General features: G+C 45.5%; 1 protein-coding gene across 1 annotated transcript in view; it reads left to right on the top strand.

Annotated features, from left to right (window-relative positions):
• Nucleotides 1-9,481: 9,481 nt before the first annotated feature.
• The window catches only part of LOC119974963 (TNF receptor-associated factor 4-like), an 84,644-nt gene continuing 68,808 nt past the window's right edge, over nucleotides 9,482-25,317 (top strand). The window contains exon 1 of the mRNA XM_038814353.1: nucleotides 9,482-9,853. Within this exon, the coding sequence (XP_038670281.1) occupies nucleotides 9,711-9,853 (143 nt within the window). The 5' untranslated portion in view covers nucleotides 9,482-9,710. The remainder of the gene's footprint in view (nucleotides 9,854-25,317) is intronic.

Here is a 25,317-nt window from a genome sequence, read left to right as displayed (position 1 = left end):
GCCGGCCACAAGAGCACCACGGACGGGACGGGGACCATGTAAAGGGCCATTGACCTCCGGCGGGAATTTCCGGTCGACAGGCTGGCGCGGGCCAATCCACCTACCCTGCACATCTTTGCCTTCTGGGGGTGAGACCCACGCAGACACGGGGAGAATGTGCAAACTCCACACGGACAGTGACCCAGAGCCGGGGATCGAACCCGGATCATCGGCGCCGTGAGGCAGCAGTGCTAACCACTGCGCCATCACGTTGCCCAGGCTCAAACGCTCCTGTGTGGCCAGAATACTTATGGTTAGGTCAGTGAAAATGGAATTTGCTGACCCCCACCTGAGCAGGAACGACATGGTTAATATACGAGGAACATTGCTGAAAAATGAGACAGACCATCAAAGCTTTTCATTTGTCACTCATCAGGTCAGCCACACACGACAAAAGGATTCAATAATCCAAAGATATGCAGGTTAGGTGGAATGGCCACCTTGTCCAAAGATGTGCAGGTTTGGGGGGGCTACGGGGATAGGGCGAGGGGCGTGGGCCTGGGTAGGGTGCTGTTTCAGGGAATGGGTGCAGACTTAATGGGCTGAATGGCCTCCTTCTACACTGTAGGGATTCTAAGGATCCTGTGGGTTCTATGTCTCTTTTTTCAGCAATACTCAATTTCTGTAGTATCAAATGACAAAGTATGGAACACCGATTATGTTTTTAATCCTCTTAATTTATGGGTTATATTCTAGATTATACATAACTGGCAATGAGAATTAATGATCTATGTTAAGGGCAAGAAAATTACAAGTTCATTTCCTCATAAAAGTATAGAAATAATCCATGTGATGTGGGCACATAAAAAGTAAAATGTGTGTGGTGTGAAGGCAGTAAGTATTCGTATTTGAGTGCAAAGATAGAAGCATGTACTTCTCGATTGTTAATATGCTGTCTGACGTGAGTAATAAGAAAAAGCATAAAGCTTTAATGCGGAAATACTAATTACCCTAACTTGCAATGATTCAGAACTATATAGAGCAGAATTACTGTATCTATCAGGATGTTTTGAGACTAAAAATCAATTTTTCACATTTTATCTTTACAATAGAAGATGTGAAGGCAAAAGCCCAGGAGTGGGATTCTCCACCCACAGATTCTCCATTCCGCCGGCAGCACACCCACGCCCCCATGTGTTTCCCGGCAGCGTGGGGGTGGCCACAATGGAAAATCCCACTGGTAGGTGGCAGGAACGGAGAATCCCGCTGCCTGCGGGAGCGCGCTGCTGAGGAACACATGGCTGGGGGACCAGAAATCTTGGCCCAGGATTTAACCCAGCTTGTTGGAGACTCAGCAACACCATTAGGAAGAAAATAATATCCCAGAAGCTTGTGAAATAATGAGTGATGCGACTGCACAATATCCGGGGCAACATCCATGGGGGGTTACCATCGATCAGAAACTGAACTCGACTAGCCATATAAAGACCATAGCTACAAAAGCAGGTCAAAGGCTAAGAATCCTGTCGTGGGTAACTCCCTCCTTGATCCCCCAAAGCCTGTCCACCATCTACAAGGCACAATCAGGAGTCCAATGGAATACTCTCCACTTGCCCGGTTGAGTGCAGTTCCAACAACAGAAGAAGCTCTACACCATCCAGGACAAAATAGCCTGCTTGATTGCAACCACATTCTCAAACATTCACTCCCTCCACCACGGACACACATTGGGAGCAGTGCATCCAAAAGATGCACTGCTGGAACTCACCAAGGTTCCTTAGGCAGCACCTTTTAAACCCACGAAATCCAGAAGGACAGGCAGCAGATACACGGGAACACCATCACCTGCATGTTCCCCTCCCAGACACTCATCATCCTGGCTTGGAAATAGATTGCCGTTCCTTCACTGTCACTGGGTCAAACTCCTTGCACTTCCTCCCTAACGGCACTGTAGATGTACCTGCACCATATTGACTGAAGCAGTTCAAGAAGGCAGCTCACCACCACCTTCTCAAGGACAATTAGGGGTGGGAAATAAATGCTGGCCTAGCCAGCGATGGCCACATCCCATGAATGAATTTTTAAAAAATCAGTAGAGTGCCAATAATCTGCCAATTGTCTTTGGGAAGTGTTCCATTCTGCAATAGAATTAAAGTCTAAAGAATAAACAAAACAAATTGCAGCAACAGAGAGGGCAAGTAATCCTCAGCTTTAAAATAGTCCAGTAGGGACATTGAACTGTCTTCTAAAAAAAATAAATGTTTTTATTGGATTTTCACATTTTGTATTCACAACTCGTATGTTACACTTTACATAACCGCACCAAGAAGAGGAAAATAAAACAAGAAAATAGGCAACACGGTGGCGCAGTGGGTTAGCCCTGCAGTCTCACAGCACAGGTTCGATCCCGGCTCTGGGTCACTGTCCGTGTGGAGTTTGTGCATTCTCCCCGTGTTTGCGTGGGTTTTGCCCCCACAACCCAAAGATGTGCAGGTTAGGTGAATTGGCCACACTAAATTGCCCCTTAATTGGAAAAAATGAATTGGTACTGTAAATATATAAAAATACAAGAAAATAAAGGAGATAAAAAGACAGGCAGAGGTCAGTACAGATATTTACATACTATGTTCTGTAAAATGAGATAATAGAGGTGTTTGATCCAAAACATCTATAACAAAATGTTCTAATAACACAAAGCAAGAGTAAGTTAACAAATTCTCCAGTGAAGCTGTGACTTCCTGTTACAAAGAGGATTCTATGAGTGACGTAGATTTGGAGGCACGTACGGCACTTCAGTTATATTGATAGGAGTGCGCTGACAAGAGATGCCAAGACCTAGTCCCTTTGTTGGCAGTCCATAGGAGAACTTCCCCTTCTCCCATTGTGTTCTGGAAACAGAGGACATTATTGATCCATAAGAAAGAGGGTTTATGAATGTGCTGTGATGTTAAGGGAGCCAGTTTCAGGAAAGAAAACATGGAGATCTGAACATTCTGTAATTCCACCGATCTCAATCTCCACTATTACCCCTCAAACTGGCAAAAGAGTTTAGAAGAAGTAGCACAATGCAGAGCTGGTTTTCCCTAGAGAAGAGTGGTATTACGGATAATATGAAAGAGTTCTTGCATTGTGTCGCTTGAAGCAGAGTAGGTGGATTGGCCATCCTAAATTGCCCCTTTATTGAAAAAAATAATTGGGTAATCTAAATTTAAAAAAAACACAGGTGAGGCTGGATCGGAAACCGATTTTTGCATCTTTTCCAAGGCGCTAACTGTGTGATCCTACCCACTTTAAAAATGTATGATCCCCTGGGGCAGCAGGGTGGCGTAGTGGGTTAGCCCTGCTGCCTCAGGGGCAACACGGTAGCATAGTGATTAGCACAATTGCTTCACAGCTCCAGGGTCCCAGGTTCGATTCCCGGCTTGGGTCACTGTCTGTGCGGAGTGTGCACGTTCTCCCCGTGTGTGCGTGGGTTTCCTCCGGGTGCTCCGGTTTCCTCCCACAGTCCAAAGATGTGCAGGTTAGGTGGATTGGCCATGCTAAATTGCCCTTCGTGTCCAAAATTGCCCTTAGTGTTGGGTGGGGTTACTGGGTTATGGGGATAGGGTGGGGATGTGGGCTTGGGCAGGGTGCTCTCGAGTGCAAACTCGATGGGCCAAATGGCCTCCTTCTGCACTATAAATTCTATGATACCCACAGCACCGAGGTCCCAGGTTCGATCCCGGCTCTAGGTCACTGTCCGTGTGGAGTTTGCACATTCTCCCGTGTCTGGGTGGGTTTCACCCCCACAATCCAAAGATATGCAGGCTAGGTGGATTGGCCACGCTGAATTGCCCCTTAATTGGAAAAATGAATTGGGTACTCTAAATTTAAAAAAATTGTATGATCCCCTCAGGACAAGTGCTGTTCGAACAGAATGTTTACTGATCCACATATACCCCATTTCCTTGGTGAAACCTTCATTGTCAGATCCCAGTCTCCAGTGTGAGGTTTATTAACCCTGTGAAATGTGGGATTATCTCACAGGCAGTAAAATGTCAGGTTACACAGGTTTTTGAAAAGGTGCTCCTACCCTAATGTTTTCCAAACTGGTTATCTGGAATTAATTATTTTTCTTTTAAAGGTACTGTGAGGACAATTGGTCTTATGTGGATCCGCCGTGCAGTGAAAGCGTGCCGCCTTGTGGTCAATGTACGCATCTCAGAAAGCTGCTCATGTGGAGCCATAGAATCCAAACAGTACACTCATTGAGTACAACAGACTCCTGCAGTTGCATTAAATTAACTTGAAATAGTACACTTTTGTGCATAGTCACGAGCAAATCTTCAGAATATGCTTTACTTTTCTTGGTTATTTGGTGATACATTAGAATGATAGAATCCCGACAGTGCTGAAGGAGGCCATTCGGCCCATTGAGTCTGCACGGACCCTCTGAAAGAGCACCCCACCGAGACCCACTCTCCTGCCCTATCACCTAACCTGCACACTAAGGGGCAATTTTAGGATGGCCAATCCACCTCACCTGCACATCTTTAGACAATGGGAGGAAACCGGAGCACCAGGAGGAATCCCATGCAGACACGGGGAGAACGTGCAAACTCCACACAGTCACCCAAGGCCGGAATCGAACCCGGGTCCCTGCACTGTGAGGCAGCAGTGCTAACCACTGTGCCACCTTGCCACATTAAAAACCAACAGAAGGCAAGTCAGCTAGGAGACACAAATGAATAAGAAAAATAAAATTGGGATGATGCATTATTTATTTATTTATGTTTCTTTTTTTTTAAATTTAGAGTATTCAATTCATTTTTCCAATTAAGGGGCAATTTAGCATGGCCAATCCACCTACCCTGCACATCTTTTGGATTGTGGGGACGAAACCCACACAAACACGGGGAGAATGTGCAAACTCCACACGGACAGTGACCCAGAGCCAGGATCGAACCTGGGACCTCGGCGCCGTGAGGCTGCAGTGCTAACCACTGAATCAACGTGCTGCCCTGGGATTACATATTATTACCAGAAACATAAGGTCTGAATTTAATCTTACTACCAAACTGCTAAAGTAATTCAGTCCAGTTTTCTGACCTGGATTTCAAGCAGTTGATGAGGTCTGTACCATACTTGTTTACTAGACGCTGAGTTGTTTTTTTAAGTGTTAGTAAAACTCAATGAGCCCCACATTTACCCAACCTATCTAAACAATCACTGTCACATCTTTGAATGTGAGTCTTGGCAATTTAAACATCAAGTGGTTTAAAAGAATTAAGATCAACTTGACATTCCTTTGATTTAAGAATGTTCAAGTACTCTGTGTGGTTGACATTACTGGCGACTGTGATGAAGCAACTTCTTTTTAAAAATAAATTTAGAGTACCCAATTATTTTTTTCCAATTAAGGGGAAATTTAGCGTGGCCAATCCACCTACCCTGCACATCTTTGGGTTGTGGGGGCGAAACCCACACAAACACGGGGAGAATGTGAAAACTCCACACGGACAGTGACCCAGAGCTGGGATCGAACCTGGGACCTCGGCGCCGTGAGGTAGCAGGGCTAACCCACTGCGCCACCGTGCTGCCCTATGAAGCAACTTCTGACCAACATTATGAGACTTGAGATACCTTGTGCAGCTGGAGCGGAACCATACTGGGTTAATAATGGTCCTTGTTAATCTGGCGATTAACAAAACAATCCTGAAAATAATTGAGGTCAGTACACAGCTAGTTGATCACTGTCCGTAATGGAGAAAGGATCTTCGATTTATAAAGGGCTTTGCACGTCGTTTGGATTTCCAGCCAATTAATTACTATTGAAGCACAACCTGTCCATTCTGCTCATTGGCTTTGTAACTCTGAGAAAGGAATACATTTTTAAAATAAGGTAGCACTCTCGCTTATGTCACAGCTCTGCAGGTCCAAATCCCATTCCAGAAGCTAATCTAGGCTAATACTTTAATGCTGCATTTTCAGAGGTGCTATCTTTTAGCTCACTGGGCTAAATCGCTGGCTTTTAAAGCAGACCAAGCAGGCCAGCAGCACGGTTCGATTCCCGTACCAGCCTCCCCAAACAGGCGCCGGAATGTGGCGACTAGGGGCTTTTCACAGTAACTTCATTGAAGCCTACTCGTGACAATAAGCGATTTTCATTTCATGTTAAACCACAGTTGATCGATGTAAAAATAAATCCTCTTGGTATTGTTTCAAAGAAGAGCTGTATTGACTACAGTAGATGATCTGGTCATTATCACTGCATTGATTGTGGAATCTTGGTTGTGCGCAAAATTAGCTGCCACATTCCCAACATTGCAACACTGACTATGCTTCAGGAAGCACTGGACAAAAGCCAAATACTGAGGGTGGTAGAAATACCTGGGCCAGGCAGCATCTTAGAGAGACATTTAGGTTGACATTTCAGGTGAACCATCTTTGGTCAGAGTTGAAAGAAGTTAGCGACTTCAAGCAAGTACTGAGGCAGTGAGGGGGAGGAGAGGAGAAATTGAGATGTCTTTGATAGAGTGGGGGGGGGGGGGGGAAACGCAGGAGCGATTAGAAAAGCAAAAAAGATTAGTCGCTCGGCAGTACAGGAGCTGGATATTCTGAAAAGAGAGACATGCTGTTGAAGCTTTCTGCTATATATACACACAGAGTTTATATATACATACTCTGCACCTCCTGCTGCCTGGGGAAAGCGGGCAGCATAATCAAAGACCCCTCTCACCCGGCTTATTCACTCTTCCAACTTCTTCCATTGGGCAGGAGATACAGAAGTCTGAGAGCGCACACTAACAGATTCAAAAACAGCTTCTTCCCCGCTGTTACCAGACTCCTAAACGACCTCTTATGGACTGACCTGATCTCTTCACACATCTTCTCTGCTGAGTAGTCCTGTATGCTTCACACGATGCCTGTGTCTATGTATTTACATTGTATATTTTATGTTTGCCCTTTGTATTTTCTTTTCATGTACGGTCTGAGCTGTACGCAGACCAATACTTTTCACTGTACGCGTGACAATAAATAAATCCAAATTTCAGCACAACTTTTAAATTTGATATCGCTTCTCGGCCTTTCGGCTAAGGTCAAGCATCAGATCGAGCCCAAGATGAGGTACAACGCCTTTTCTTGTCAGCTTGGATCTTGTATGTCTCTATTGTGGAGACCATGAATTGGTTTCAATTTGAATTTGAATTGGTTTTTGGAGCAGGCGATGAGATGGATTAAGGGATTTCCCTGTCCACTTTTTGCGCATTGGCTTTGCAACTTTAAGGATGGGATTAAAAAATATTTTTAAAAAATGTTTAGACATGGTTTTTTTTTCAAATAATGGAAGTGGCATTGCTCCTGGAGGAACGATGCAAATAATTTTTTAGAATCTGGATGGTACGATTTTTCTGTGTGGGAATAAAAAGCTGGGTAACTGTAGCAACGGTCAATGAACACAATCAGATGATAACATCCAGAGTGCATTAACTGACGAAACTGCAATGAGAGCCACACCCTGTAAAGTGAATGGTTGGTCAACAACCGCACCTCATCTCGGAGCTATTTATATTTACATAACAAGTTCAGCCTTGTTAACTGATCAGCGACTTTTAATATTCAAAGAGTGGGAGCTGGAAAATGTATCAACGCTTCAACTTGTATCAACCCCCCACAGCCCGCTTAAATGTAGCTCCTTACATTAAATGTGAAGATTTTGATTTGAGTCACTTTGATGTAAGACTGACTGGCGTCTTACTCGACATCCAGATCAGAGGCGGAAATGTGTGTAAATTCCTCCTCTCCTCAAACCCAGATGAAACGCACGGTGGAGATGTTTCATCTCGCTCCCAGTCAGAATGCAATATTTATGCAGCCGAGCACTGCAGTTTCCGAGAGCTCAAAGTGCTGAGTTTGGTGCAATAAATGCGAGCAAATCGCATCTCTCCCACAGAGCATAGGAAGGAATGTTTAAAGAAAAATACACACAGCGGTTCCATGATTCCCAGCCAGGCTGCACCCCAATAGTTGTGGAAAAGCCCCTCCCCCTCCCAGTCTCTCTTTATCGGCATACAGTAATTGTGTAACATACAGTAACCGTGTAACGTACAGTAACCGTGTAGCACACAATAACCGTGCGACACACAGTAACAGTGTAACAATCAGTAACTGTGTAACAGTAATCGTGTAACCCTGTAACACACAACCGTCTAACACACAGTAATCGTGTAACACACAATAACCCTGTAACGCAGTAATCGTGTAACACAATAACCCTGTAACACATAGTAATCATGTAACACACAATAACCGTGTAACACAGTAATCGTGTAACACACAATAGTGTAACACACAGCAATTGTGCAACACACAATAACCCTGTAACACTAATCGTGTAACACAGTAACCGTGTGACACACAATAATCGTGTAACACACAGCAATCGTGTAACACACAATAACCCTGTAACACTAATCGTGACACAATAACCCTGTACCCACAGTATTCGTGTAACACACAATAACCATGTAACACACAATAATCGTGTAACACACAGCAATCGTGTAACACACAATAACCCTGTAACACTAATCGTGTGACACAATAACCCTGTACCCACAGTATTCGTGTAACACACAATAACCATGTAACACACAGTAATCATGTAACACACAATGACCGTGTAATACCCAGTAACCGTGTAACACACAGTAATCGTGTAACACCCAGTAACCGTGTTACAGTAATCGTGTAATGCCCAGTAACCGTGTAACACCCAGGAACGGTGTCCTGAAACGTAGTTAAAGGATTCAGTGAGCTGACACCCAGCGCCGTTTACAAAGGAATGCCTCTCTCATTCGAGAATCTCTGAACCTTCTCGTCGCGCTGCCCCAGTATGAGGAGGGTTAAAGGTTCCAGATGCAGCTGCCGCTTTTTAAACCATTTTTTTTTTGCCAAATTGTGGCGGTATAGCCGGAGACAAGGGAGTGTTCTGTGCTCATGAAACCATGGATTGAAGCTGGCTAGCGGCTGTCCCTTCTCCAGCTCGAATGGGAAGGGGGGGGGGGGGGGGGGGGGGATATAATTAATCGCTTCCCCATTTACACATTGAGCCAACGTGTACACGGTTCTAAATCCCGTATCCCTGCACGAGAGAGGAATGCAACAGAGTGGGAGGAGGGAGGTCGGGATGGTGGGGGTATGACCCCAGTCTCCTGCTATAAATCCTGTGTATGGTGCATGCTAAACACTGGATTATACAGCAGAATTAAACACCTCTGATTTTCACATGCAAGGTTATAAAAACACACACTATAAAAATGCACAACTCTGGCAGTTTCCGGAGAGTGCTTTTAAATGAGAAGACTAAAGACATTTGATCAACCCTGATCTTTCCTGCTTTCCGCCTGTCATTAGGACCCAGGGGCGCCGACGGCAGAGTCATTGCCCAGTCTCCTCCCTCCCGATAACATGTGAACCTCCTCCAGGAAGATCACCTCCAAACATCAACAGAGTGAGCCTTCTTCAGTGAGAGCCGGCTGGCCAGAGAGAGAGAGAGGGGGAGCTCGCTTCTTAGACCGCCTATACCTTACTCACTGGAGCCCAGCCATAAAAATCTCACCTTAATACAAAGGAGGGGGGGTTACAGTAATCTCAGCCCTGTCTTAAAGAGACTGCACGCCTATGTGCGTCTGAGAAGCTAACTGAGCGATCGGCGCACTTCACATCCACTTGCCGAGCAAGCAGCCACCATGCCCGGCTACGACTACAAGTTTCTGGAGAAGCCCAAGCGGCGCTTTCAGTGTCCCCTGTGTAACAAGCCGATGCGAGAGCCCGTGCAAGTCTCGACCTGTGGCCATCGCTTCTGTGATACCTGCCTGCAGGAATTTCTCAGGTAAAAGGGGAGAGGGGGGGAACCAACAAACTTGGGAGCAACTTCACAAAAACCTCAGCACCCACCCCGGGGGGGGGGGGGGGGGAGAGAATCACCCTCTTGTTATTTCAGATGTGTGTGTGTGTGTGTCAATATCACACAGATTGTGGGACACACCGGTTGTAAAAATGGGAATGGTGCAAAATTCGGCGTTAACTCCTCCACATTACAGGCACTGTTGTTACTGGACATGAAGTTTGGTAGGGGGGGGGGGTTGCTTTGGAATCAGACTGTAATCTGAATCGATCTGCAGATTGCTCTGTTTTTAAATGATGTTAAATCCCACCCCGGGGGGGGGGGGGTGCCTCTTAAATTGTGAAGGTGGGTCCCACAAGTGAACAGGGGGAATTGAATTGGCACAGATTTCTCCTATTTTGTTGTCCCCTGGTTTGGGGTTTCGACCAGGGATCTGTCTCTCTTTCTCTCTCCCCCCAACCCCATCTCAATTAATTGAAATAGCTGGGACACTGCGGGTAGTGAGCGGACCTTTGCCTTTTTAAATCAGTCAATGGGAGCTGGGAATCTTCCCCCCCAAGCTGTGTGTTGGGGGATAACACTGCGCTGTAACCACTCGAATCCTGTAACTGACACAGGGCGTGTAGCCCCCCCCCCCCCCCCCCCCGGTTGTGGAGAAAGGTTTATGGAAGTTTGTAGGGATTCCCAGGCCATTTGGATTGAGCGATCGGTGCAAGGTCTTTTTTTTTCGGAATAAGAGCCAAGGAAATGGACGTTGAAATAATGCAAATGTTTTATTTCCCCTTGTTGATTAATGCTTGCTCGGGGTAGCCTGCCTGTGAATTTATTAGCCACAGGAAGCTCACTAATGCCTGTTGTTTTTGAAGTTCTCATTGTCCAACTTGCTACCGTTGTCGGATCTCGCCTGTCTTATTTCCCCCGGGAATGTCCCTGGGAGAGAGGAGCCGTCACCAGCAAACTAGGCTTTAGCATTAATGTCAATCATAGGAAAATAATTGAGAGGGGCGCCAACCGTTTTTTTTTAAAGAAAGAAATAACCCAGTACTCTATGCTGCTCGTTTCCCTTTTAATAGATTTGAACGCAGTGGGATTATTAATGAATGGCTCGGGGCTAAACTCGATCCATATTTGCTGGTGGCGCCTGCAAACAATGACACCATCTCCCCATGAACCCCGTCTTATCATTACATTGGAGACTGCAGCCTGCCTGGCCCATGTTTCAGTGTGTGTGTGTGTGTGTGTGCTCATTTATAACTGCTGCCTTTCATAAATTATGTACAGTGCAGTTCTTTGTGGATCAAGACTGTGTGTGTGTGTCTCCCCCTGTCAGTCCCTCTGTGACTGTCTCTCCCACTCTCTTTTTCAGTTGCTCGCTCTCACTCTGTGGCTACCTCTCCCTTCCCCTTGCTCTCTCTGGCTGTCTCCCCCCCCCCCCCCCCTCTTTTTCTCTCTCTGGGCGCTGTCTCTCCTCTCTCTCTCTCTCCCTGTCTCTTCCCTCTTTATCTCTCTCTGGCTGCCTCTCTCCCCTCTTTCTCTCGCTCTCTTTCCTCTATTTCTCTCTCTCTCCTCTCCCTTTCTCTCTCTCCTCTCCCTTTCTTTCTCTCTCCTCTCCCTTTCTCTCTCCTCTCCTTTTCTCTCTCTCTCTTCCCTCTTTCTCTCGCTTCCCTCTTGCTTTCTCTTCCTTCTTTTGCTCTCTCTTTCTCTTCCCTCTTTTACTCTCTCTTTCTCTTTCTCTTCTATCTTTTGCTCTCTCTCTGGCAGTCTCTCTTCCATCTTTTATTTTCACTCTCTGTCTCTCTGTGACTGTCTCTTCTCTCCCAGTGTGTTTTGTGAATGGTATTGCTCGGTGGCTAAGAGGAAAATAAGTTTGTGAGCGTTGGCAAGAATAGATTTCTGCTGGTTCCACTGGGGTGATTACCAAGGCTAACATCTTAATGATCGTTAAAATAGCAGCCTTTTTTTCAGGCTTCATTTGAAGGTCTCTTTTCTGTTGTTAATTTATTTGTGAATGAAACCACGAGGGGAGGAAATTAAATTGATAATGAGCTAGCTTAAAAAAAAACACATTATTGTTCTTTTTCAAATTTAGCGGATGAGATTTCCTCTGTTGATAATCCTTGCTCTTAAGTTTGCATCAGAAACAGATGAACAGCAATTGCAGAGCTGTCTTCTCAAGTAGTTGGCTTTGATGGAAATTATGTTCCATACATAAAAGCAGCAAAAATGGGCTGTCAGTCTTGTCAGCCAGAGATGTGAAGTGCTTGGAACAAATTAATCCTTTGAACAGTGACTTTCTGTTGCTTCCCCCAGTATGCTGTTGAATAGTCATCGACAGTTTTAAAAAAAATACACTTGTACACTTCTGAGCATTAACTCTTGTCTGTTTATCACACAACATCCAGTTAACTGGAGTAAATTAAGCTGTCACCTTGGTTGGTTTGCGCTAACTTGTGAATGGGAGGGGTAAAGAGGCAATTCCGTCACTAATGACACTGAATTTAAATTGTGTTCCTGGAAATGGCTGTCTTCAGAGGACTGCATTCACACAGCTTCATATGTCATTTGTTGGGTGGAAGAACAATGACTTTCCAATGTTGTTCAGCTGAATCGTCCCACATTACAACAGTGGCGGCTTTTCAAAATAACCTCTGGCTGTAAAGTGCTTTTTGAGAGTCGCTTACATCGGTTACTGCACACAAAAGGGAAGGCCAGTAATTCATAAAATCCCCACAATGCAGAATTAGGCCATTTGGCCCATCGAGTCTGCTCCGCCATCTGTTCATTATCCCAATGCCTTTGCCTTCTCCTGATGCCCATATTAATCAAGAAGTCCCCTTATTAATCAAGAATACCAGATTTGTGCTTGAGGTGCCTCTTACCTACAGGGTACAGACCAAGAGCTGGATGGTGAAATCAGACAGAATAGCTCTTTCTTACAACATCAGAACCAGTAGGCAATTTAGCCTCTTGAGCCTGCTCCACCATTCAATATGATCATGGCTGATCTCATCCTGGCCTCAATTCCACCGTCCTGCCCTTTCTCCATAACCTTTTAATGTGTTAGAAATCTGTCTAACTCCTCCATAAATTTACTCACTGTCCCAGTATCCACTGCACACTCGGATAGCAAATTCCATAGATTCACAACCCTTTGGGAGAAGTAGTTTCTCCTCATCTCTGTTTTAAATTTGCTATCCCTTATCCTGAGACTGAGCTAGTTCTAGAATGTTCCACAAGAGGAAGCATCCGCTCCATGTCTACATTTTATAATCTTATAGGCCTCAATTTTTAAAAAATAAATTGCGAGTACCCAATTCTTTTTTTTCTAATTAAGGGGCAATTTAGCATGGCCAATCCACCTAACCTGCACATCTTTTGGGTTGTGGGGGCGAAACCCATGCAAACAAGGGGAGAATGTGCAAACTCCACACGGACAGTGACCCAGAGGCCGGATCGAATCCGGGCCCTCGGCGCCGCGAGGCAGCAGGACTAACCCCTGCGTCACCTTGCTGCCCCTTATAGACCTCAATTTGATCTCTCCGCATTCTTCTGAACTCTAGCAAGTATCGGCCTAAACTGCTCAACCTCTCTTCATACGACAAACCCCTCCTCAATCTAGTGAACCTCCTCTGAACGACCTCCAAAGCCACCACATCTTTCCTCCAAATAAGGGGGGAAAAATTGTGCACGATACACCCAAGTGCAGTCTCATCATGGCCGGAATTGAACTTGGGTCCCTGGCGCTGATGTGATGGCGATGAAGCAAGATGGGATGAGGCTTGTGTGGACCATTAGTGCAGACCTTTTTAGTTCAGGGTCCATGTTTGTACTGTAAATACAAGTTGTTTTCCACTGAAATATTGATTGGCACAGGAATGATTTTTCCATTCAATCCAGATTATATCCAAAACATAATTTTTTTAAAATGTTCCCTGACCCGTGATGAGGACTTTGTTCGGGGCTGGGGCTGGTGGTTCTTGAGATTACATACATTCTGCACTGGTTAACCACAATTTCTGTCTATTGAAGGTTTCAGATGAATTGCTGACACTGGCAGCGGGATTCTCAGACCCCCTGCCGGGCCGGAGAATCCCTGGGAGGCGGCACGATCCCTCCCCGACGCCGGCTGCCGTATTCTCTAGCACCGGGTCTTTTCGGGCGGGATTCACGCCACGCCGGTCGGGGCCGTTGGCAGCAGCCCCCCCCTGCCAATTCTCCAGGCCCCGATGGGCCGAGCGGACGTCCGTTTCTGGCCAGTCCCACTGGCGTGGATTAGACATATGCGAGATCACGCCGGTCCTTCGGCGCATGCGCTAACCCGTGCAGTCCCTTCGGCGCCGGCTGGCGCAGCGCCAACCCCTCTAGAGAATTCCGCACTCGATGCCGGAGTGGTTCGCGGTGGTTTCCCGGCCGGTGTGGAGAATCCCGCCCTGGGTTTCCAAAGTTATGGCATTCTTGGACCCCGGGCACTATTATAAAGGGTAACTCCATAGACATGTTTGAGGACCACCGATCTATGGATGGCATGGTGGCACAGTGGTTTGCACTGTTGCCTCACAGCTTCAGGGTCCCAGGTTCCATTCCAGCCTCTGGTGACTGTGTGGAGTCTGCATGTTCTCCCTGTGTTTGCGTGGGTTTCCAATGGGTGCTCCGGTTTCCTCCCACAATCCAAAGATGTGTAGGTTAGGTGGATTGGCTGCGCTAAATTGCCCCTTAGTGTCCAAAAGGTTAGGTGGGGTTATGGGGACAGTGTGGAAATCTGGGCTCAAGTAGGGTGCTCTTTCCAAGGGCCAGCTCAGACTCGATGGGTCGAATGGCCTTCTGTACTGTAAATCTATAGGACACGCTGGATTATTAAAGGATATAATTTACTGCATTTAGGTGTAAGAATGGCTGGTAGGGGTGATTAAGTGAAGATGAGCAGTACACGCAAGTGTGAGGCAGGACAGGAATCGTCAGGCAAAAGCAACATGGGATGGATGGGAGCAGAGCCAACATTCAGTCAAGGAAATCCGAGCAAGAGACTTCAGTGCAATCTGACTGGAACCATCTCTAGTTTAACATTTCATTACATTAGAATCTGTGCAACTATTGGCTGCTTGCCTCCTGAGGCAGTAATTAATGAATAGTTGGAATAAAGTGAAGCATGAAATAAGTTTGGTTTGGGGGGGTGGGGGGATGCAGTGGCAGCTTATGAACGATGATGCATTTATATTTATTTATTGCTGGCTGATGGGCAAAGTGCAGACGTTGCTTTTCGACTGGAAATCTCAGTTTGGGCTTTGACCTGTAAATGTCAAGTTACAAGTCAGTGCTTCGGTGGAAGAAGCCTGCAGCTAGAAGCGGCTGTTTGTCTGTACTCTCAAAGGATTAAAAGCTTTCCACAGTAAAATGTGCACCGCCGCTTATCTTTGCAAATAACCGATTCGAAGTTTGTACATTTAAAAAAAAACTAGAACGGTCGAAGGTATGTGAGCAATGTTTGCAAATATTGATCTGTTCCTAATGGCCCTGGGCAGATCACACACCACCTCCCAATGATTTACAGTGGGGCAGTGATCAGTTCAAATTCAATTTAAAAAGAAACATATTCTGACCTTCTTTGTAAATGCGCAGAATTAATTGATGGTCTTGCTGCTCCACAGCCAACTAAAATGAGGTGACATTTGCAGCCCTGACAAGAAGTCAATTGGACACTTGCGGATGGTTTATTGGTTGTTTTTTAAGGGAAGCCTCCCTCCGCTGCTGCAGCCTTTTACAAATCAGATATGGGTGCATTACCTTTTTTTGGGGGGGGAAAAAAAAGCTTTGTCTTCTGAAAGCAACACCAAATGTGACCTCAAGTCTTTGATCTGGAGGCAGCACGGTTGGGCAGTGGGTTAGCACTGCAGCCTCACGGCGCCGAGGTCCCAGGTTCAATCCCGGCTCTGGGTCACTGTCCGTGTGGAGTTTGCACATTCTCCCCGTGTTTGCGCGGGTTTCGCCCCCACAACCCAAAGATGTGCAGGGTGGGTGGATTGGCCATGCTAAATTGCCCCTTAATTGGAAAAAAATGAATTGAGTATTCTAAATTTTTTTTTTAAGTATTTGATCTGGACGATCTCCACTTGGGCCCTTGGGCAAATTGTAAATCATTTTGTTTAGAAAGCCTGTGGACTCCTATCAAGATGAAGCCCTCCTTGTGCATTCAGCGTTTTGTGGTGAAAGTGTGCTTGCAGTCAAAAGGCTGAAAGGAGTGAATTGTTGCTTTCAGGAATGTGCCAGGTACAATCCGTTTCTGTTCAATCCTGAATACTTCTCCACATTTCAAAACGTCCCTGTTCGCTGACAAAATAAAAATGTGCATGTGCGTCTTGTTAAATTTATTAGTTTAGTTTGATTTTTTTTATATTGAGCTTTGACCCAGAAACCTCCTGACACCTGGCTCCTGCACAGTTGGCTGCATCCACGAGCCTTGATCCTGAAGGACAGGCGGCTCGGTCACCCCCTCATTGAAGCAAACCGTGGCAAATCCCAACAACTTTATTTGTGAGCTGGTACCACCATGAGGGCAGTGACTCCGTACAAAAGCAGCTTTTGCTTCAGTGAGACAGATTCGCCCTACCATTGTTTGCAATGACTAATTGGATCACGACTAGTTCAGTAAAATTTAATTGTGGGACATGTGAAAGTTTGGATAGTGTCTGCTTCTGGATGTGATGAAGCTCTAGCAATATAATCATAGATCTGCTGCTTGCAAAACGTCATTTATATCTGAGTTAGCATCTATTAGTATTTGTTTTTTGAACTGTGCAACATTATAGTTCCTGTAGTTACAGGCTGCGAAAGCTGATGAAAGCAATTTGAAATATTATGGATCGTTTTCACTGAAACATTGGTTTTGCTGAGCTTTTTCCTTCGAGAAATCTGTTGGTACCAATTCATATGTGCCGAGTGACAATATTTCTCTCAACATTGAATGCTATGAGGAGAGTAATTATTAGGTACCAATTCTTTGTGTGCATGTACATAGGGAGTCACTGATTTATTGAGCCATAATGTTCACGGGCTTACTTATTCGTACTCAAAAGTGTGATTGATATGCTGCCAAATTAGCCGTGGTACTGGCGGTTACTGCAGATAGAATAGTCCCTTTATTAAATTAATCGCCCACCTTCATGAATCTGGCACAGTGGAGTTGCAGAAGAGGAGGTGGGGACAGAGAGAGCTAATGGGAACAGGGAGACAATGTCCAGAGTGTATTGAGAAATTCGGGTTTAATAGAGGCGACGTGACTGTTCTGTTTCATTTACTCCTTTTTCTTGGTCGCTGGTCTAACTGTCCAGTATGTACACCGTGAATAAGCCCAGGTAATACTGCTGTGCTGTGGGGCGTGTGTTTTAATTGCTTAACAACCAATGGTCTTCAGTAGGTTCACCATTTCATGTTCTATTCCAGAGAGCCAGTTGAAGGATAATACTGGAGCTAGTCTTTATTTGGCCATGTAATTTATTTCGAGTTAAACATTACAAGTGTGTGGGATTCTTTACCACAGAGCTGTAGAGGCTGGGTCGTTAAGTATATTCCAGGTTCAGACAGACAGGTATTTAATTAGTAAGGGAATCCAGGCTTATGGGGACAAAGCAGGAAAGTGGAGTTGAGGATTATACCAGATCAGAAGTGATCTAATTGAATGGCGCGGCAGGCCCGATGGACCGAATGGCCTACTTTTGCTCCTACACCTAACTCATACATACACACCACACTTTGTCCACCCGAAAGAATTAAACATAGAACCGGTGCACAGTTCACAGTTCGCACTGCGTGGCAAGTGTTCTGGTAAACTGGGCTGGTTTAGCACAGCGGGCTAAACAGCTGGCTTGTAAAGCAAAACAAGGCCAGCAGCACGGGTTCAATTCCCATACCAGCCTCCCCGAACAGGCGCCAGAATGTGGCGACTAGGGGCTTTTCACAGTAACTTCATTTGACGCCTACTTGTGACAATAAGCGATTTTCATTTTCTTTTTTTCACTTCACATCCATGACACACTTCATGCTTTTACAGACTAGGCATTAAAAAACCTATTGCCAAAGGCTGGGTGAAAACAAATATACTGTCATGTGGTTAGGTGGCTATAGGTATACGGTTCAATCTGCAGGGCGATGCTCTACCCAGTGGCAAAAAAAATTCAAACAGCATCTGACCTGGGAACAAGCCAAAACCAGTCGAGAGAGGATTTACATTAATGTTGCTGATGACGTATGGTTTCGGTTTTTTTCAGTTTCAGTCAATCTAAAGCCAACCCTTGTTGTCAGCTGATCCTTGTGAATTCAGTAAGTCACCTGAGGTGAGGTGTAACAATACAATTCGACCAGCAAAAGGCCTGGCATTTTTTCTTTAAAAATCATAATGGTCAGAATATTTCGGGGGACAGTCAATGGCAGCTTGCATTTTTATATCATCTTTAACGTGGTAGGCCTTCCTCAGGAGCACTAGCGAACAAAATTTGATCCTGAGCTCGATGAAACATTAGGACAGCACGGTAGCATTGTGGATAGCACAATTGCTTTACAGCTCCAGGGTCCCAGGTTCGATCCCTGGCTTGGGTCACTGTCAGTGTGGAGTCTGCACATCCTCCCCGTGTGTGCGTGGGTTTCCTCCGGGTGCTCCGGTTTCCTCCCACAGTCCAAAGATGTGCAGGTTAGGTGGATTGGCCATGCTAAAATTGCCCTTAGTGTCCAAAATTGCCCTTAGTGTTGGGCGGGGTTACTGGGTTATGGGGACAGGGTGGAGGTATTGACCTTGGGTAGGGTGCTCTTTCCAAGAGCCAGTGCAGACTCGATGGGCCGAATGGCCTCCTTCTGCACTGTAAATTCTATGACAGGTGACTAAAGAGTATCAGAGAGGCAGGTTTTAAGGAAGAGAGATTGATAAAAGTGTAAAAGGGTTCAGGGAAGGAATTCCAGAGTTAGGGCAGTTGAAAGTGTGGCCGTCGATAGTCGAGCAATGAAAGTCAGATTATGCACAAACTCTCACGGGTTGTTTATACTGACAGGAATTTAACCGAAGAGTTTATTGGATAAATTGGAGAGTCCAAAAAGGAAAGCTAACTAGTTTCTCTTCGTCTCTACAGGTCTGTTTGCACTATACAGTATAACCAGTGCAAGGTTATATTCACCACCCTGGGCGCAAGTGCAAAGGAAAGGGAGTTGAACTTTTTTGATCCAGCAAAGAGTGCCCTTTACAGCTCAGATAGACCCACACTGAAATATGAAAGATGCCTTCACTAACCTTTCCACACATGTCGTATACTTTTAGCACGGATTTAATCCTGTGTGGATATTTATAGTAGGGATAAATTAGACCAGGTGACCAGGGCTGTACATTAATTTGATATCTGTATTGCTCGAATGAACTCTGCCAACCCGGTAGGTAGTAGATTGACCTCTGCACTAATATCAAACTGACTGGTTGGTTGTATGGGGTTCAAGAGCAAGCCCTGGTTGTAGATCACTGTTAGTGGGTGGTAGATGGGGTCATGTTTTAACATGGGTGTACTGCTTTGAGTTGAGTCATTAGGAACAAACTGTGGCCCCAGATTGGGGCAAATGCAGATCAATCTGGTACTCACTTCCCTGCTGTAATTTGGGAGCAGGAAGGTGCTTGGTGTTGATGGGAGGAGATTGAGTTTTAAAGTGGCTATTGCTGTCTTTACTCTTCAGTTGCTCTGTGGTTCCTTTCCCCTCCTGTGATGAATGGTGAATGTGTTTCTTGTTTATAATTGAATTTGCTTGAGCAGTCCAGAACCGGTAACAACTGATCACGGCAGTGTGTGTAAATGCGAATGCAAGTGTGTGCGAATTTAGTCTGTTGATTAAACTCAAATTCGGTCCTTCTAAATAGAAGCAAAATTCTAACCATAACAATGTTTAATCAGAAGAGTCTGCGCAGGTTAAACTTTTACAATATTCACTAATGTAGATGTACTTCAATATGACTAGTGGCAGCCTTTTGCCATCACAATTGATTTAAAGCTGATTTAGCAGTGTGCACTTGATTGAAATTCTTATTTAGCTTGTGGGAGCTGTACAGCCAGTAGTTATTAATGGCATTTAACCCGCTGGCTCATTTGTCATCGCAGCAGCCCTCCTGGTGTATATGCAAGTTTGTGAGACATTAACTTCTGCATGACGTTATGAGCTTTGAAGTTTGCAATCTGATTGAGAGTGGCGCTCAGCATGTCTCGAGTGCTGCGAAGGGAGTTGTTTTTGTCTGCAAGCGAGATTTGTCTTGTCACTGTAGTGGCAGATCCAGAATGGTGAGTGTGGGTTCATGGTGCTAATCGGTGGTCAGAAATTTCAGCTCAATTCTTTAAAACTGCCCTTGTATACCGTGCTCTTTTGGAAGGTTGGTACAGACCCGATGGGCTGAATGGCTTCCTTCTGCACTGCAGGGATTCTATGATCATTTAAAAATCAAGATGTTGATTGACTGATAGCGAGTGTAGGTCTGTGAGCACAGATGTGACAGGTGGAAGGTTGGGTCTAAGTAAGAGTTAGGAGACAGGTAGCAGAGCTTTGCATGATCTCCAGCTTGGGGGTGGGGGGGGTGGGAGCTGCAGAATGTGGGAGGCGAACCAGGAATGCAGTGGAATAGTCCAGTCTGGAGATACCAACAGCAGATGAGCTGAGGCAGTTGGACAATGTCACGGAGGCGGGAATAGATGTGAATGTGGTCAGAAGCTCATCTCGGGGGTCAAGGACGACACCTAAGATTGCAAGCAGTCGAGTTGAGTCGGATTGTTCCTTGGGAGAAGGATGGAGTTAAAATTTAAGGAACGAAGGCTGGAGCAGTCTTGCCAATATTAAATTGGAGAGAATATCTGCTCAGCAAGCACAGATAACTAGTCTGATAATTTAGCAATGGTGGAGGAGTTGAGAAAGGAGCTGGAGATTGGCAGTGTGTGTGTGGGAAGTAACACTGCGTTTTTGGATGATGCCGCCAAGGAACATCATACAGGTGCAAAACAGGAGGGAGCCCAGCTCAAAATGGTGCGGGAGCAGGAGGAGAAACCATTGCAAGTGATACTGCTGTAAATTGTTACCAGAATAAGAATTGGACCAGGCAACAGGAGCCCACCCAGCTGGATCACAGCGGTTTTGGAGGAGGATGGTGTGGTCAAAGACTGCAGACATGAGGTCCAGGAGGGATAGTTTACCTTTGGCATCACCATCTTGGATGACATTTGTGACGTTAGTAAGGACTGTTTATAAAACAAATCCAAGACAAAGAAGGTTTGTGAACTTCAAAGTTTTTGTTTTTTTTGAAACATTTCACCACCTTACCCCGCCTGCCCCAAATCACGTATTCCGCAGATTTAATCTCCTATACAATAGATTGGGGCTGTAATGGGGTTACAGGATTTGGGGCTGTAATGGGGTTACAGGATTTGGGGCTGTAATGGGGTTACAGGATTTGGGGCTGTAATGGGGTTACAGGATTTGGGGCTGTAATGGGGTTACAGGATTTGGGGCTGTAATGGGGTTACAGGATTTGGGGCTGTAATGGGGTTACAGGATTGAATGTGTGAACGATTGATCCACTTGAACTCACCTTGGAGCAGGTGATGTCCAGGTGAGATGTACTGAGGAATCACTTTCTCCAGCATCTGCATCTGTTGTTTCCACACTGTGGACGTCAAGGCAGCTGTTTTCCTGTTTTTAACCGGGAGGTAGAGGTGACCATTTATTCTCCAGTTAGTGGACTGCAACATGAGCCTTGTTCAAGGTGGAATGTTTCAATGTAGTGAGGGATGGGCTCTGTTTACGAGCCCCTCGGGCCTGCCTTTTAAAACCAGATTGACCTTTTCAGAGCTGCCTGCCATTCAAATCAATGTCGGCATTTCATTATTGGATTAGAGGTGTTAACGGGTATCCAGTTTAAAGAGATTGTCTGCAAAAGCACAATTCCGATGCCGTCTGCGCTCATTGCTGAAGGAATGGATAAAAGGAGCAGTTTGCTCACTGGGAGGCTTTTAATTGTCAATTAAAGAGAATGTCAGTAACTATGGTTTTAGTTGGCTGAACCAGATAAACTAAGATGATCACCAGTTCAGTTCTTAGTCTGGGATGAGTTAACTGATCTTAATTGGGATGGCAATGAGAGTTTGACCATGGACAGGGCTCCTAGATTAGAGAGCGGGGAATCAGTGAAGGAATCCTAGAGTGCAGAAGGAGGCCATTCGGCCAATCGAGACTGCACCGACCCTCCGAAAGAGAGGTCTACCTAGGCCCACTACCCCCCCCCCCCCCCCCCCCCCCCCCCCCCCACCCCTGCCCTGCCCCTGTATCCCCATGCATTGATCATGGCCAATCCACCTAACATGCACATCTTTGGACACGTTAAGGGACAATTTAGCATGGCTAGTCAACCTTTCTTGTACTTGATTGTCGTCCACTGATCTTGCAGTGACCACTGACCTTGTGGGGAGAAGATGGGATGCAGTTGAGTTGAGGCCCGCTGCTGTTAAATAGCACCTGCTGAGGTCCACCTGTGAATATTGACAACTTGTGTGTGTCAGCACTTCCATGGAACCATAGTGCAGGAAGGGCTAATGCATTGAAGCAAAAACTGACAGCAAACTAGTGATGGGACAGGGAATGGAGGCTGTCAGTGTGTTGGGATTAATTGTCTTATTTTAAAAAAAAATTTAGATTACCCAATTATTTTTTCCAATTAAGGGGCAATTTAGCGTGGCCGATCCACCTACCCTGCACATCTTTGGGTTGTGGGGGTGAAACCCACGCAGACACGGGGAGAACGTGCAAACTCCACACGGACAGTGACCCAGAGCCGGGATCGAACCTGGGACCTCAGCGCCGTGAGGCGGTTGTGCTAACCACTTGGCCGCCGTGCTGCCCTAATTGTCTTATTTTTAACCCTATCCTGAAAGGGGTGATAGAAAGCCTGAGACGCTTCTGCAAAGTGACCTGGGGTGGTAGGTATTGTAATATTCATAGACTTTTAGTGCCAAAGTTTTGAGGTGTTCATTTTTGCACTAAAACCATTCAAATCAAGTTGTTAAGGTGATAGACGAATAGGTGGAGTGGGATTTAATAGTCACATGCATTTTTTGTTTAAGGGGCAATTTCGCGCGGCCAATCCACTTGCCCTGCACATCTTTGGGTTATGGGGGCAAAACCCACGCAGACACTGGGAGAATGTGCAAACTCCACACGGACAGTGACCCGGGGCTCGGATTGAACCCGGGTCCTCAGCGCCGTGAGGCAGCAGTGCTAATCACCGTGCCGCCCAAATTAATGAGTAACCCATTATATTGCAGTAGGAAAAGTCCAACGCCAACTCTCCAGGATGTGTGATAAATATATTTATATTGACTGTTGGTTGGACCCCATGCACTCTATGCAGTGGCTTTACTCACTCGATAAGCTGAAGGGAAGGAGAGTTCAGAATTCCCGCGAGCTACTGAACATCTGGAGTACAGTCAAAAATGTGCACACAGTCGCAAGTTAGACGTTGGTGCAAGCACAAGTTGGTGAATGTTGCTCTTACAACTAACGCGTTATTATCTTTTTGATTGGGAGCTTTACTTTGTCGTCTTTTTTTAAAATCCCATTTTTATATTAAGAGGCTGCTCCTGTGTTTAAAAAACGATCCAATGCATTAGAGGACAATTTGCTGTGCAGCATTTTGCTGCAATTTGTTCAAGAGTCTGACCAAATGGGATAAGTGATTAATAATTATCAAAGGCGGTTAGGAGAGGGAAATAAATGGGCTGACAGAAAGGCGTATTAAAGCAAATTACAGGCTAGTGAAAGAAGAGCAGCAAAGTTCCGCAATCTGCTTTTATTTTGCCCTTCAAAATTACGCTATTGATGGACGGCTTCACTTCAGTGTCAGATTAACAGCTGCAATAAAAAAATACACTCTTCTACAATTTGGTGTTCTTTATTAATGCTGACCTTGAACATAAGCCAGCCTCTAGCTAAGCACCACAGTCTGCCTCCTATAAACGTGAGCCTACATATCATACTGAATGTTCACTGAGGTAAATGGCTCTGCGCACAATGCTACAGTTTGTAGGGGGAAAGATGCCGTTAAGCCGTGGATGTTTCTCATGTTGATTCAAGTTTTCCCCTCTCTTTTACTTCAGTAAGAGGTATAGTTTTCAAAAATAGTCACCAGGCCAACTTGTCTTATCACCTAGCACTATGGTAACCTGAGCAAGGGTTGCAGTTAGCCTTTGTTGCCCTCTGAATCACGTCTCCGGGCGGCATGGTGGCACAGTGGTTAGCACTGTTGTCTCATACCGCCGAGGATCCGGGTTCGATCCCTGCCCTGGGTCACATTGTGTGGAGTTTGCGCGTTCTCCCCGTGTCTGCATGGGTCTCACCCCCACAACCCAAAAAAAGATGTTTGAGATAGGTGAATTGGCCACGCTAAATTGCCCCTTAATTGGAAAAATAAGAATTGGGTACTCTAAATTTATTTTTAAAAATGAATCCTGTCTCCTGCCACCCTTGCCAACTTTTACAGATGCACTATAGAAAGCATCCTATCGGGCTGCATCACAGCCTGGTATGGCAACTGCTCGGCCCGGGACCGCAAGGAACTTCAGAGAGTCGTGAATACCGCCCAGTCCATCACACGAACCTGCCTCCATTCCATGGACTCCATCTACACCTCCCGCTGCCTGGGGAAAGCGGGCAGCATAATCAAGGATCCCTCCCACCCGGCTTACTCACTTTTCCAACTTCTTCCATCGGGCAGGAGATACAGAAGTCTGAGAACACGCACAAACAGACTCAAAAACAGCTTCTTCCCCACTGTCACCAGACTCCTAAATGACCCTCTTATTGACTGACCTCATTAACACTACATCCTGTATGCTTCATCCGATGCCAATGCTTATGTAGTTACATTGTATATCTTGTGTTGCCCTATTATGTATTCTCATGTATTTTCTTGAGTTTTGTTTAATTCCCTTTTCTTCCATGTACTGAATGATCTGTTGAGCTGCTTGCAGAAAATTACTTTTCACTGTACCTCGGTACACGTGACAATAAACAAATCCAATCCAATCCAATGACGTCCAGACTAGCCCCTCTCCCCATCCCCTATTGGTTTCTTTCATTTTGTGGGTTACTGTTGAGGGCAGTGTTGTCTTTGAGACTCGTACTGGCTAGTGAGGTATGTTCACAAGCTTCCTTTCTCTGAAAATTCCATAGTGGGAATTGTGCTCTTTTGGGATAATATTTTGGATCTATAATCCTGAAGCTGCTTATCTGTATAACGTAGAGGCTATGCTTTGGGATGTATAACACACTTCCCAGACCTGGATTAGATGCGGTTGAAAAGCGTTAAGCTGGTTTCAGAAACCGATGAATTAGGTTTGTTTATTTAATTACAGTTGGCTCACTGTGAGTTTTGGAGAAGGCTGACTCTGTTG

Source organism: Scyliorhinus canicula, chromosome 12 (genome assembly GCF_902713615.1).
Source record: "Scyliorhinus canicula chromosome 12, sScyCan1.1, whole genome shotgun sequence".
Taxonomy (NCBI): domain Eukaryota; kingdom Metazoa; phylum Chordata; class Chondrichthyes; order Carcharhiniformes; family Scyliorhinidae; genus Scyliorhinus; species Scyliorhinus canicula.
Note: the sequence above shows the minus strand (reverse complement) of the source record. Positions and strands in the feature narration are given on the sequence as shown.